General features: G+C 36.6%; 1 protein-coding gene across 1 annotated transcript in view; it reads left to right on the forward strand.

Moving 5' to 3' along the window:
- CTNNA3 (catenin alpha 3) overlaps positions 1-14,137 on the forward strand; it is a 1,857,428-nt gene extending 1,843,291 nt beyond the window's left edge. Inside the window, exon 17 of the mRNA XM_027840655.1 lies at positions 13,823-14,137. Coding sequence (XP_027696456.1) covers positions 13,823-14,110 — 288 coding nt within the window. The 3' untranslated portion in view covers positions 14,111-14,137. The remainder of the gene's footprint in view (positions 1-13,822) is intronic.
- The last annotated feature ends 305 nt before the right edge of the window (positions 14,138-14,442 follow it).

A 14,442-nucleotide genomic window follows, 5' to 3' on the forward strand; every position in this document is an offset into this window, starting at 1 on the left:
ATCAAAAGGCTCATACATGATTGGCATGCACAGGAACTCAACCAACAATATATCTATAAAGAAACATTGGGCAAATGACTGTCATGCAGATTTGTTTATAGAAGTAGAGGAATTTATGATGGCAGTTTAGGATCAGCTCATTACCACCAGAAATTTCAAAAGCTTTATACTTAATGAGCCTAAACATATTGTTCATTGCATATTATTCAAGGAACCAATAGATATTGTGCAACACACCACTGCAGGTTTCCAAAAAATAGTATGTACCAAATGTCTATCAAGATACAAACTGGTGGCTAGATTTGTATATAAGAAGATAGTTATTTTCCATAAATTAACAGATGACAAAGCCCAGTAATATACATGCAAACTTCTTAAGAGAATGTAACAAAATCAACTGCACTAAAAAAAGTCTATTATCATAGATAAAATCCTCCACAAAATTGTCCATAATTGTGCACAGAAAACATTGAATCATAAAATCTTAGGAATGTTTTAATAGATATCAGCATATCAAATACTCCATATCTAATCTATATTCAATGAAAAGCTTTCAAAATATAGAGACAGTGAAAGAAAAAATCATTTTAAAAAAGGAAGAGATACATATAATTGTATATTTTGGTTATTGGAATTGTTTGGGAGAGGTGTTCAATGTGCCAAAAGAAGGGGAGCCAAGGTACCAGGTTTTTTTTTTTAATTTGATTAAAGAAAGTATGTATTTTATCTGTCTGTGCAATAGTCCACAGCAAGTAATGTGTATGTGTGTGTGTGTGTGTGTGTGTGTGTGTGTGTGTGTGCAATGGTAAATGAAATTTTTACCAGGACTCTTTATAACTGAACACCATCAATGATGAAAAGGGATAACTATAATAATAAAATTCTATGATGACTTAAGGTTGATAAAACTTTTTTTCATGAGAAATTTCTGAAGTACATATTGTAGATATTATTTTCAGAATTTTACAAAAAGGACAAAGGATTAAAGAAGTTATTTTTTTCATGTTTACCCAACTACTTGTTGAGTATCATAGAGTAATTTGCTGCTAGAATATACAAAGAGGGGGTGCTGGTCAGTCAAAGGGCACCATACAGGTGCATGGTGGGTGTGATCAGGATAAAATATCAATAAAGGATGATATAGAGAAAACAGCATAAATGATAACTTTAGAAAAACATATGAGTGAAAAAAAAGATGGGATGATAAATTGGCTTTTGTGAAAGATAACATTGGATAAAAATATGTATTCCATCAAGATCTCAATAAAAAATTGAAAACAGTGTAGTGCATGGATTCCTAATGGTTAATTAAGAGAGGATGAAAGCCAAAACTGGACTGGCCAGGATAGATAGGTTATGACCTGTATCATTGCATAGTACCACTATATCAGTGAGATCACAATGTAATTGGAGTGCACCCAGTACTTAATGGCTGCAGCTAGAAAATAAACCCAGATCCTTCAGATTCACTCCCATAGCTCTTGTTCAAAATTATAAACATCTTAAAAAAACACTAGCTTTGGGTATTTTTTTAACTTTATTTTCCATTTTTGGAAAGAGAAGTGAGTTACTAAGATTGTCTTTCATCATATAAAGCATTAAGAAATGAAAGTGAATGCTGCCTTTCTCCCAGGACTAATAGTTAAAATAGGTTGTCTTTAATTGGCTTTACTTCATTTTTGGAAAATGTGAATTTAAAACCTAAAATATTTCCCCAACAAACATTTCCTAAGTGCAAGTGCTTATTTAAACTTTGTGAGGACTATCAGAATGCCTAAGCAGTCCATTATTTTCAAAAAAGAAAATGCTACCTAGATTTTTCTATTGTTGCACACAGTGTTTGGGGATTGCCATATGTCCAAATCTTTCTTTCCAAGATAGCATTTGTTTTTGTCGTAACATCCCATTATTTATGGGGAGAGGGGAGAGAAGAGAGAGGAGAAAGGAGAGAGGAGAGGGGAGAGGGGAAAGAGAGGGAGGAGACAGAGAGAGACAGAGAGAGAGACAGAGAGAGAGAGATGGTTATTGCGGTTTTTAATCTTTTTGGGGGGGCGTGTTTTTAGGGTATAATTAAGACAGTCAATTCTCTAGTGTGTTTCCATTATGTTAGACCAGTTTTATAGTCATAATTTTTGTAGAGTATTCAATGTTTAAGTGCACATTGCAAGTTTGGAAATTGATATGAGCAGTGTGAATGTTACATATCTAGAATGCCAAGGTCAAACAATATAAACTTTGAGGGACGATGATGATGATGATGGTGATGATGATGATGATGGTGATGATGATGATGATGTTGCCTTGAGTTGATATAGACTGCTTGCCTTATCATGGCCTGAATCCTGACAGATTGTCTGAGATTCTTATGTGCAGCCAATCCAGAAAATATGGTTTGTCTGATGATAGTTGGATAGATATAGCATTCAGTGTTTTCTGAGCATTGTACTAAAGGACTGGGGATAAAAATTCAAGCAAAAAGCAAGATAATCTCTGCCCTCAAGGAGCTTACATTCTAATGGGAAAAAAAGAAACCAACTACACATAAAAGGAGGCTGAAAAAGAGAATGAAAAGGGAATGGGAAGGTGGAAATTCCCTAATTATGTTCAAGGGAAGGGGGAAAGGGGATTAATGGGTTAAAAAAGTTTGGAGTAATCATGGGTGCCAACCCAGGTATGGGCTGGTGCTTCTATTTGCCTCTTCTTTCAGCTCTTAAAATGTGAAATTGTCATTATGGCAAACCAAAATTCTACCTACAGTTCTACTTTTAGAAGGAAGGGAGAGAGCTCCAGTAGATATTTGGGTAACTACAATCTGTCATTATGTCTATGTTATTGTTCAGTCATTCAGTACTGTCTGACTCTACATGACCTCATGGACTTTGTCCATGTGTTGAAGTTTAGAAGTCTATGGGTGCTGGAACCTCAAAATCACAACATGCGAGTCCTGCTTGAATGAATTTCACCCAAGCCTTCTCTCATCCAAAGACAGGGTTTATTAAAGATCAGCCATATTGGACAGACTCTTAAGGAATCTGAACATTTGTGAGTGCTTGGCTACATTTTAAGAATCTGAGCACCTTAATGGAGACAAGATATGGGAGGGATTTAGGGAGGATTTTGATGGGGGTGGCCAGAAAGCTGGGGTGAACAGAATACCGGGGACTTAGACCACATGGCAAAGGGAGAATGGAGTCTAGATAGGATTAAGGGTGGGAAGTGGTCAGGGACAACTGGGAGGTAACAGAACAGAATTGGGAGATTGGGCAAAGCCACAATGAAAGGCCAGTTGAGTAGATTACAGACTCAGGCATACACCAGAGATTTGGGAAAAGTCCAGGGATTTTCTTTTTTGGGGTCCAGATCCCAAAGACATGGTCTTTTCCTTTTAGGGGTGCAGATCCCATCCCCATTACTTGGAGATTTCATGGAAAAATATGGGAGTGGTTTGCCACTTTCTTCTCTAGTTTGTCTTCATTTTACCAATGAAGAACTGAGGCAAATAGGGTTAAGTGCCTTGTCCAGGGTGACACATCTAGCAAGTGTCTGAGGACAGATTTGAATTCAGATCTTCCTGACTCCAGGTCTTATACTGTATCCATTGCACCACCTAACTACCCTTGCATTACGCCTATATCATGACTTAATTTCACGTTTATTATCTATTACCTAGAAGTTGTATATGTTTCTTCCTAAGTGTTCTCTCATATACTCCCATAATAACTCTACTTTCAATCAAGTTACCTCCACTCTCATTCCAAGATAATCACACATAATTATATTGTAATGCACCATTGTGAGAGGTAAGAAAGGATTATATTTCCATACATGGAAATTGAGAGAAAGGGTAGCTTTAGGTCAGAGGTTCTGGAACTGGCTAAAAGTGGATGAAATTGGTTGTTTGGTTGAGGAGGTTGGAAGTAGAACAAAGGTTCAGCTTTCCTTAGAGTGCACATGCACAATAGGCTCATTAATACTAATTTCTCTACCCAGAGGGATGCAATAGCACAGAACTAGGAGCATTTCATCTGTTATCTGGAGGGATGAAGATGACAAAGAGGAACTTGGAATGGGCATCTCAGGAAGAGTGTCACTCAAATGAGCTGGTCCAATTCCAGCTCAAATGGGAGGAGTATGGACTTTACTAACCATTTAAAAGTCGGCTCTGCTTCTGTATCGGCACACACGTGCAATACTAGGGTGCAGTGTGCCTGCTTCTAGTGAGAAGCATAATAAAAGTTTTCTTTCACACGCTTCTGTGGATTTTTGTTTCAGATTTTCCAGTACCTCATGTAATATACCAAGGACCACTTCCTTCTCTCACTTTATTCAATTCCTGAGGAATAATGTATACTATTCACAGTCATATTTCAGTCATGAGTTTGTTTTTTTTCCTAATCAAATATTAACACATAAGAATTTAGATTTTCTACTTTTATTAACATGCTTGGTTCATTTTATTAGTCTAATAGCACCATTTACAGGTCAAGAAACTGAGGCATAAGGAGGACTTGCCTGAGGTCATAATGCTAGTCTGTACAAAAGCCAGAATTATGATCTATGTTCTCCAATCCAAATCCAGTGGGCTTTCATCTAGGCCAAAATTCCTAACTAACTGATTGCAGAAGAATAGTGCTACATTTCAAAGGATAGGATTTGGCCAGCAGTAAGGAGTTACGCTGTGTGGTAATTCTACTCTACTCGAACATTTATTTTCCTGTTATGAGAAGGGTGAGGTAAGTCATGTATGTGTGTGTGTGTGTGGTGTGTAGTTTCCTGTTAGTGATCAGGATGACTCAATATCCTATTCCTTATATGGTATAGGAAGATGATTTATTTAATCTTTGGTTTAGGCTCTCATGTTAATAGTCATAATTCTTCCTTCCCAGATGCTAATTAAGCCCAAAGGGCTATTCTCTTAGTAAGCAGTTTAACTGAATTAGAAAAAAGGAGAGGGGGCATAAAATCTAAATGGCAAACATTTATATCTGAGTGGCAGCAAACATTGTAGTATGTGACCTCTACTACAAAGGATGAACCTCATTCTACTTAGCTTCTGCTACATTGAAGAAAATACAGAAAATTTGGTACTGAATTCAAATTGTCTACCTCCCAGAGCAGGGAAGCCAGTGATCTAAAAATCTTTCCTTAGAAATCCACACTATCAAAACCCCAGTCTTCTTCCTCATCAGTCAAATGACTGAAGAAACGAGAATTCTTTTCCTGTTGCCCCTATGATTCTCATTAACTTGGCACTACCAAAACTAACCCAATTTGTTGAGTATGACAGAGTCTGGCGTAACTCACATGCTTATGTTGCTAGCTTCTTCAGAAAGGAGAGAACTGAGAATCTTGGGGTGGAGGGAGACTAAGAAACTGAGTCCAGTCTTCATCACTGCTGTCATACCTTCTTGACTCACTCTTCCTTTTTTAAGAGTACCACCAGTGAAGTTTCATTCCCTAGGAAAATTACTGCAATATTCTCTTAGCTCCCAAAGCCCATAAGGAATAAGGGGTAAAACAGGAAATTCTCAAGCCTCAGGTATGCTGCACTTAATATAAAAAACAACAACATTTTTTTTAAAATAATACTCTATAGTTTAAATGTACTGTGAATATATTATAATTTTTATATACTTCCGTATTCTTTTATTCTATCTTATCCAGTCCCAAAGGCATTCCTATTTCCTTGGGTGTTACTAGTCTTTATTTAGCAAATCAAATTATCCTTCATGTATGCATATGTTTATGGAAGGGGCCTATTGCCAAGGTGTATAAAGTTCCTAAAATCTTTGAAGGTTTTGTGAAAAAGTCATCCTTGGTGCTACATGCAGAGTTCTGTTTCTCCAACCAAGAAAAAAAGTGATTCCGAAGACTTACTGGTTTGGGAATCCCTTTTTTTGTTGTTGTTCTTGTTGTTTTACCTTCTCAAGGATTTCAGACATGGCAAATAATGCAGCTAATTAGATTTCCTGTCCAGGAAGCAGATAGCTAGACCACTGCCCTAGGCATGTAACCTCAGCTGACTACTTTTCTTCACTCAATTTTTCTGTAGTTGAGATGAGAATCTTCTACCTAAAAAAGGTACAGTAAATATGCTAGGAAAATGCCAATGAATATTAGTGATAACACAGTGGGTGTCCATCTAAACACTGACAGCACACATCACAGAAGACAGCAGAACCAAACTTCTTGAATCTAGCATGTGAAGATGTAGGTGACAATGTAAAAACAAACAAAACCTCACATTTCCTCAAATCATCAAGATATTGCTACATCAAAGGCTATAAGGCTGTGCACAAGTTTCTAGAAGTTTTGGGCAGCTCCCATGCCCACTTATTGCTTGTGAATGACATTAATACCCCAGAAATGGAATGATTAAATAACACACAATCATTTTCCTGCAATGCAAAAATTCACCTTATACCAGAGCTCCCTTATAACACACTGAAAAAAAATCATTCCTACCTCAACCCAGAACAAATCACAAATTCTTGGAGGGTCCCACTAGAAACCTCCCTCCTTGATGACATTGGCCCACTAATGATGATGTTTTGATTCTAGTCATTAAAGCACCAGCAAACCCATTACGTTGTGCTATCATCTAGTTCATATCTGTCCATAAGAATAGCTCATAAATCTTTGACAGATATTTTGTTGAAATGTAGATGATCACGTCTATAGCAAGAGCCCCTAACCTGGAGTCCATTATTTTTGTTCTATTCTCTATATTTTAAAGACCATATTTCCATAGTATTTGTTCCTTTAATAATCCTATGCATGTCATTTCATATATTTAAAAATTATTCTGAGAAGAGGTTCATAGACTTTACCAGATTATTAAAGGAGTATATTGGACATACAAAAAGTTTAAGAACTCCTATTCCATAGAATCTTCCTTATCTACTGTATTTCTTTATTTTTGAGGTGTGTATGTGTGTGTGGGGGGGTCACTGTGATTTCATCAGTGTGTGGCTGTTACAATTATCAAACTGTCTCTACCAATTCAGATCAGCAATTACTATGAAATTTAGAGACTTTAAGAATTACCTAGGGATAGCATGAGGTTAAGTTACTTATTGGGGTTTTTATAATCTGTAAGCCCCTCAGAAGAGAGGATTCAGAATTATACTTCTTCACTCCAAAGTGAGGTCTTTATTTGGTGGAACATTCTTTTCTGCAAGTGATGTTACCTAGTCATGGAAGGAAATGAATTCCATCTGGTATGACCACTCACATATACACTAGATTAGACAGACAGACTGAGTACTTATTTTGATTCTGAATACCGACAAAATTTTATTTTGCTGCAACAGATACTCTTGATTAAACACTCAAATGATCCCTTTGCCAAAAATTACATTCCTCAAAAAAAGACGAAATTGATTAATGGAGTGATTGCAAGTGAGAGTTAATGTCACTTTCCCCATCTTGAGTTCATCATTCATTAGAGCAACAGAAATAATGGATATGTTTTAATTTTAGATATATGGTACCTAAACTTACTTCTCTATGATCTGTCTTTGAAAAGAGCAACCCAGTTAATATAGTGACTACCACTTCCATTTTCAATGATCACATACTATCCCCTTAATGATACTTTCTTTTTTTTTTTTATTTTTAGGCAATTGGGGTTAAGTGACTTGCCCAGGGTCACACAGCTAGCAAGTGTCAAGTGTTTGGTCTGAGGACAGATTTGAACTCAGGTCCTCTTGACGTCAGGGCCAGTGCTCTATCCACCTCACCACCTAGCTGCCCCTTAATGATACTTTCTAGAATTTTTGCAAAAACCCAAGACAATTTTCAGCAGAATCCAGTATGAAGACCCTTTACTCTGGCTCAGGATAGTTATTACATTGCATAGAAAATGTAGAAATCATATCAAGGATACATAAGACTCTAAAAAATTTAAAATCTTCCTCTATATATGGGTCCTTAAAAAAGAATGCCTAGGGAAGTATCTCCCCCAAAATGATGAGTAAACCTCAAGAAACCTATACAGATATCCAAACTTATAGTTCTACCCAGTGATTCTGCTTCCCCCCAAAGTAAAAACCTTTGTCATTTCTAGAGAGTTAATCCTCATTTTGGTGAATCCCACTTTACCCCAAAGGAAATCACAAAGACATCAAGCCTAAAGGTACTGCCCTAAAGGACTTGGATTCCTTCTGGAAGGAAGTACCCATGATCAGCCATCTGAAAAAAAATATATACACACACACACACACACACACACACATATATTGGTTGAATAGAAGTGAATTAAATGTGGTACATGGAAAGTGAGAAGAATTAGGTAATAAAAAATAAGCCATAATAGGCAGACTAGGGATGCTTTTCTGCTAGCACTGGTAAGGGGATGAATGAGAAAAAATTTAAAGATTCACCTCCCAACATCAAAATTAAAAGCAAAGATGCCCTATCAATAAATCCCAAGAGTTCAAGTGAATAACAAAAACCCAGCTCTCCTTTTCGTTTATATCTGTAGCATCAGTCCTTTGAATGAGTGTTTCTGCTTGTAGTGTTCCAGTTGAAATGGTGAATAAGCATACCACTTGGTTTAAAAAGAGCTGCTGGTTTTTAGGAGGTAGAAGCAACATCCTAGTACTGTAGCAACCTTCAAGTACTCAGAGAGCAGGAGGTGATGGGAATAATGGCCAAGGGCTGGTTAGAAACTTTGCAACACCCTTGAATCAAACTGTATATTGAAAATTGTATAGAGAATTTAAAAATAAAGTTTAGAAAACAGATCATAGAAATGTTCAGAAAATAGGCTGTGGGGGGAAATGGTGTGATATGTCTTGGCAAGACAATCAACCAGAATACATGAGGCCAAGTTCAAAGTCTTCTAGTAATTAGCCATTGGACAACTAGGCAAGTTAATTTCACTTCTTTGAGCCTCAATTTCTCCTTGTATTCATTAATATAAGGGTAATGACACTGGTTTAGAGGCATTGACTCAAATGGTAGTTCCACTATACTTTGCATGAGCTTAACCAAATCAGTTATCCCCTCAAGAACCAGGTCTCCTCATGTTACAAGTGAGAAAATTCTATTCTTGATGTTCCTTCCAATTATAACATTCTAGAGGTACAGAGCTTAATGTAATCCTTATTTCCAACTCCAAGTGTATTTATTCAATAAACTTTTATCATATATAATATCTATATATATATACAAATTTAGAGATCATCTAACAATACTATATATAAGTAATTTATATCTATGTGTCTCATCCCATTGAAGGATGGCACCAATACTGTGATTTCATTTATAAAGAAAAAAATTAGAGAGTTTCCTGGGGCTCTCTCAGAAATCAAGCTCCAAACTTAAGTTCCAAACTTATAATTCTGCCCTGTGATTTTGCTTCCCTCCAAAGTAAAAACCTAAGCTCAAAAATGCAGCACGCATAGTTGATGGAACCTGAACCCAGTTCTTTGTGACTCTAAGGACCAGTCTCTATGTCCTACACTTAGCCACTTTACCTGCCTTCATTTAATTATAATTTCCATTAGATTAGGGACAAAGTTTTAACTAAATTCTTCAGTGCCTCCAAGTGACTATCATACTATTTCACAAAGGTTTAAAGGAATAGGTTAACTGACTGGAACAGGTATTTTATTGCTATCAGGATATCGATGATGAGAAACCTTATTCTACCAATGAAGGTTGGCACCTTCCCTTCAACTTAGAGTGTTAGAGAGTGGCTGCTAGCACTGAGAAGTCAAGAAACTTGCTCAGAGTCATGTCAGAGGCAGGATCAAAACATAGGAGTATTTGGCATTAAGACCAGTTCTTATTCCACTATATCTTGCTGCTTCCAAGTACAGCAGATGCTTAATAAATGTTGAATCTATTTTTCATTAAAATGTCATAAATATTGTTGTTTGTTGTTGTTCAGCCATTTTTCAATTGTGTCCAAATTTTTGTGACCCTATTTGGGGTCTTCTTGGCAAAGATATTTGAGTAGTTCACCATTTTCTTCTCCAACTTATTTTACACATGAGGAAACAGAAGCAAACAGGGTGAAGTGACTTGCCCAAAGTCACACAGCTACTAAATTTCTGAGTCCAGATTTGAACTTAGGAAAATGAGTCTTCCTGAATCCAGGCCTGGTGCTCTATCCACTATTCCACTTGACTGCTTCCATCATAACAATTAGGGCTTTACACAAGTGGAAATAACTGCCCTGGTAGTAATACATTCTACTTCTTTGGAGGTTTTCAACCAGAGTTGCTGAATGTTCTCTCCCCATCGTTTTAGAGAATTAGATGGCTATTGGGGTTCTTTCTAACTCACAAATTTTGTGATTTTGTGATGCTTTAGTTATTTATTTGTCTATGTGATCCACTCTTTAGCTCAGTCCTGATCAGTGAATATTTATTCCTGTCACATGTAAGAAACTGCTGGGCTCTGGGGATTCAAATGTAAAAGATGGCAGTCCCTATGCCAAATGACAGTGAAAGTTTATACATATATGCTAAGACATAGACACAAGATGTGTAATGCCGTATTTGAAAATACAATGTTATTACTAAAATATGGATTAGACAATGACTAAATGAATAGGTGATGTAAAAAAAAAATAGGTTAGTAAAGTCCAAGGAACTAAGCATACCTTTGGGACTGGAAAGGACTGAAAAAATAGTCAACAGAGAATTAAGCCCCCAAGATTGTTAAGAGGATGATAATAGCAAGTCCTGTGGAACACTTGAGGAGTTCAAAACCCAATATCTAGATGAAATACTGAGATAACTTCCAAATATGATAAGTTGAACATCTTGGAAAAGGAAGAAGTACCATATGCTAGAAGAAAGACAAATGTTGTCTCAAATTTCAAAAAGGAAAGAACATAGTCTGCAAACTGTAGGACAGTAAGCTTGATATTGGTTTTTCAAAGAATTCAGGAATTATTAAAGAAATGGTTACTGAAAATCTGGAGAAATGATCAATTGGTTGTGAAGAACCACAATGCCTTTAGCAAGATCAGTTCGTGATAGACTAACAAATTTTTTCTTTTAGATAGAGTTCCTAAACTGCCAGGTCAGGTGGGTAAGGCTAGGTTAAGCAAAGTTAACATAGTTTTGTTTTTTTTTTATTGTTGTTTAAGCATAGTTCTCTCATGTTGTTGTTTTAGACAAGTGAGGAGATAGATACTGGCTAGCATTTATATGAGTTTGTACTCTTTGAGTGGTTAGACTCAAATGATTCAATGACAACTTAGATGTTGCTTATGAAGTGGTGCGAGGCACCCACATTTGAACCCAAGTTGTTAATCATTTGTTGGTTTATTTGTTTTTTTTTTCAAGGAGTTGAATAAAAACAGAGATGAAGTTTTCATCAAATTATTAGAGGGTGCAAAGTATGGAAGATATCCATGAAAAATAGATGTATTGATGTATAGTGAGCCACCTATATATTCAACCATTATTTATCACAAAAAAAATGATCCTCACAAACTTCTTCCTTATGGCACAACTCAACATCCTTCTAAATCTCCAAACCAAAATGCCCTCTCCTGGTCACCACAAACATATTTTTGTTTCCCGTCTTAAAATCCAAGACTGGCTTTTTTTTTGCCTCCCCAATAGTTAGCACATGTTTTGTGTGTGTGTTTATTGTGGTTGTTGTTTGCATTGTACAAGTGCTTAATAAGTGATAGTTCATTCATTAAGGGAGTTCTTAATTGGGTTTAAGTTTGATCAAATATTCTCTCTGGATCCTCCCAACTGTAAGATTCTGTGATTCTACCCAGAGATATTATGGTATATTTCACAAGGGTGATATCAAACTTGTGTCTTCTATGTAGGTTAGATTTTATAGATTGTGCTAATTGTGAATCAGGACAAAATAACAATGCCATTTTATACATGTATGATGGAATTCAGAAAGACACAAAGATAGAATATAAGCTCAATGATCAAAAGGATTTTCCATTTTTATATATTTATGTATACAAGTTCTAGGCCAGTACTGAAACTTAATTGTTCAATCAATGATTCTTTAATGATAAATTGATAGGATAGGACAGGGAGAAATTTATGAATTCAGAGAACAGAGTGTGTAAAGATGAATAGAGTGAAATTTGGTGAAAAAAAGTATATTGTCACTAGAAGGCTTTGAAGTTTTGGTTTTTTTTATTATTATTATTTGTTTTGTTTAATTTAGTAAGCAATGTGGAGCAAAGAACATTTCTGAATGGTAAAGTCACATGATAGTAATGTGACAATGGATGTAGAAAAAAGACGTAAGGAAACATTATCAAGGTAGAATTGACAGGAACTGGCAATTGGATATGGGAAATGAGGGAAAGAAATCTCAAGCCTTCCCCTTCTCTAAGAATGGTAATTTCATCAACAAAAATAATCAGGGAAGAATATATGTTCATTTGTGAATATGTTAAAAATTAATGTGATAGCAACATAGTAAATTGAAGGTACCTAGTGGGTATTTATAAAAATGTGATAAAATCAGGAGAAAAACACAGAATTTCATATATTCTGGGGGGAAGTCTTCAAAAAAGTGATTATGGAAGCAGTGGGATTAAGGCAGGTGGTCAAGCGAGAGCACACCCAAGAAAACCCCACAAGAGAGGTAAGAAATAGGGGTTAAGATTGGAGACTTGGGGAATGGTCACATGAGGGGCATGAGAAAAACCAGTGAAGACAATGGAAACAAGTGAAAAAGGAACAGTCAGAGAATAAGGAGACGCAGCAGAGAGTGTTGCTAAGGAAGATAAATCAGAAAATAATGTTAAGGAGGAACTTAATAACAATGAAAAGCCCTGTAAGGAGATCTAGGAAGAAATAGAATGAAAAAGGCTGTTGCATCTGGATGAGTATTTTACTAGTTACCTAGAGAAATGAGTATCAAGGCATCTAAGAATTTAATAGCCCCCAAATTCTATGTACAAAAATATATTGAGAAAAAAAATATTTGCTAATCCAGGAGGTCAAACTGGATATGTTTGATGTCTCAAAATCTGGCATGCAGTTGAACCTCATTTAAGAGAGCCCTAGGTCTATCACAACAGACAGAAGGGACAAGAATGGTTCTTAGGATGATAATGTCAAGTTATTAATCAGACTACTCTCATTTTAATAAATCATTGTCTGTGATGATATATCAGCTACTGTGAGTGGGGCAGTGCTTGAAGCATTGTGGCAGAGATAAAAACCTCAGCCATGTTACCTACTCCCAGGGAAGCTAAAAGAGAGCTGAAGATAAAATACCTGAAAAGTTAAATAACAAGATCTTCTCTCTTCCTCATATGTGTGTAGGCACACACATAACATACATGTGTGAAAGTAATCCTCATGTAACTCATACACAGCTATATGTAATTTATCTAAGAAGAGTTTCCTAGTACAGAAACTTCCCTTGCCAATGCAAGTGGGCAACTTATCTCTTATGTATAGTTTTAGAGAGCTGCCTAGAGCATTGAGAGATTAAATGGTAGGTCCATGGTCACTCAGCTTGTATATGTTAGGAGTAAATATTATTACACAGTTCTTCCTGAATCCAAAGCTAGACTTCCATCCATATCATATTGCATCTCTCTGCCTTCTTCTCATTCATTCATTAATCTATCCACACACACACACACACACACACGCACACGCACACATGCACACATACATTCATATACATACAAGATATAACAGATCACACACACCCCTCAAATTAGTTTATAGCTACTCTAGACATTCCTAGAGTCAAATAGAAAGAGACCACAAGGAATTCTTCAGTTCTAGAAGACTTTTGGTGCTTATGTTGTGACTTTATCATGACTTCCTCAAAGTAACTGCTACCTTTCTCATTCCAGTTGGACAGTGTCACCTCGCTGATCCAAGCTGCCAAGAACTTGATGAATGCTGTGGTCCACACTGTGAAAATGTCCTATATTGCCTCCACCAAGATCATCAGGATCCAGAGCTCTACAGGCCCCCGACATCCTGTTGTCATGTGGAGAATGAAGGCTCCTGCAAAAAAGCCCCTGATTAAGCGAGAGAAGCCAGAGGAGGTCTTTGCAGCAGTGAGAAGAGGGTCTGCTAAGAAGCAAATCCACCCTGTCCAAGTAATGAGTGAATTCAAAGGGCGCCAAGTCTGCTAGACTCGCTACTCAACTCCAGCTAATCCAGAGCTCACTACTCAACTCCAGCTAATCAGAGCTCTGCTCAATTCACTGCCTTTGTTTTCCACTAGATCAGTTCCTTAAGTGCACTAATATTTAAACAAGTAGTATAGGATGTATAGGGCTGAATGTACAACTGTAAGAAACATGGCTTCACAATATACCTTGTGTTTGGCAAAAAGTTCTCAAAGTTGGTTCAATTCCCTTTTCATGCTCCCAAGGACAATCTTCTATTTCTCCCCATCCCCACAACCATCAGAAAAGTTGGAGGCTCAACTGAATCCTGCCTGTTTTCACGCATATCAATAATC

This window comes from Vombatus ursinus, unplaced genomic scaffold (genome assembly GCF_900497805.2).
Source record: "Vombatus ursinus unplaced genomic scaffold, bare-nosed wombat genome assembly UNPS02014847.1, whole genome shotgun sequence".
In the NCBI taxonomy this organism is placed as follows: Eukaryota; Metazoa; Chordata; class Mammalia; order Diprotodontia; family Vombatidae; genus Vombatus; species Vombatus ursinus.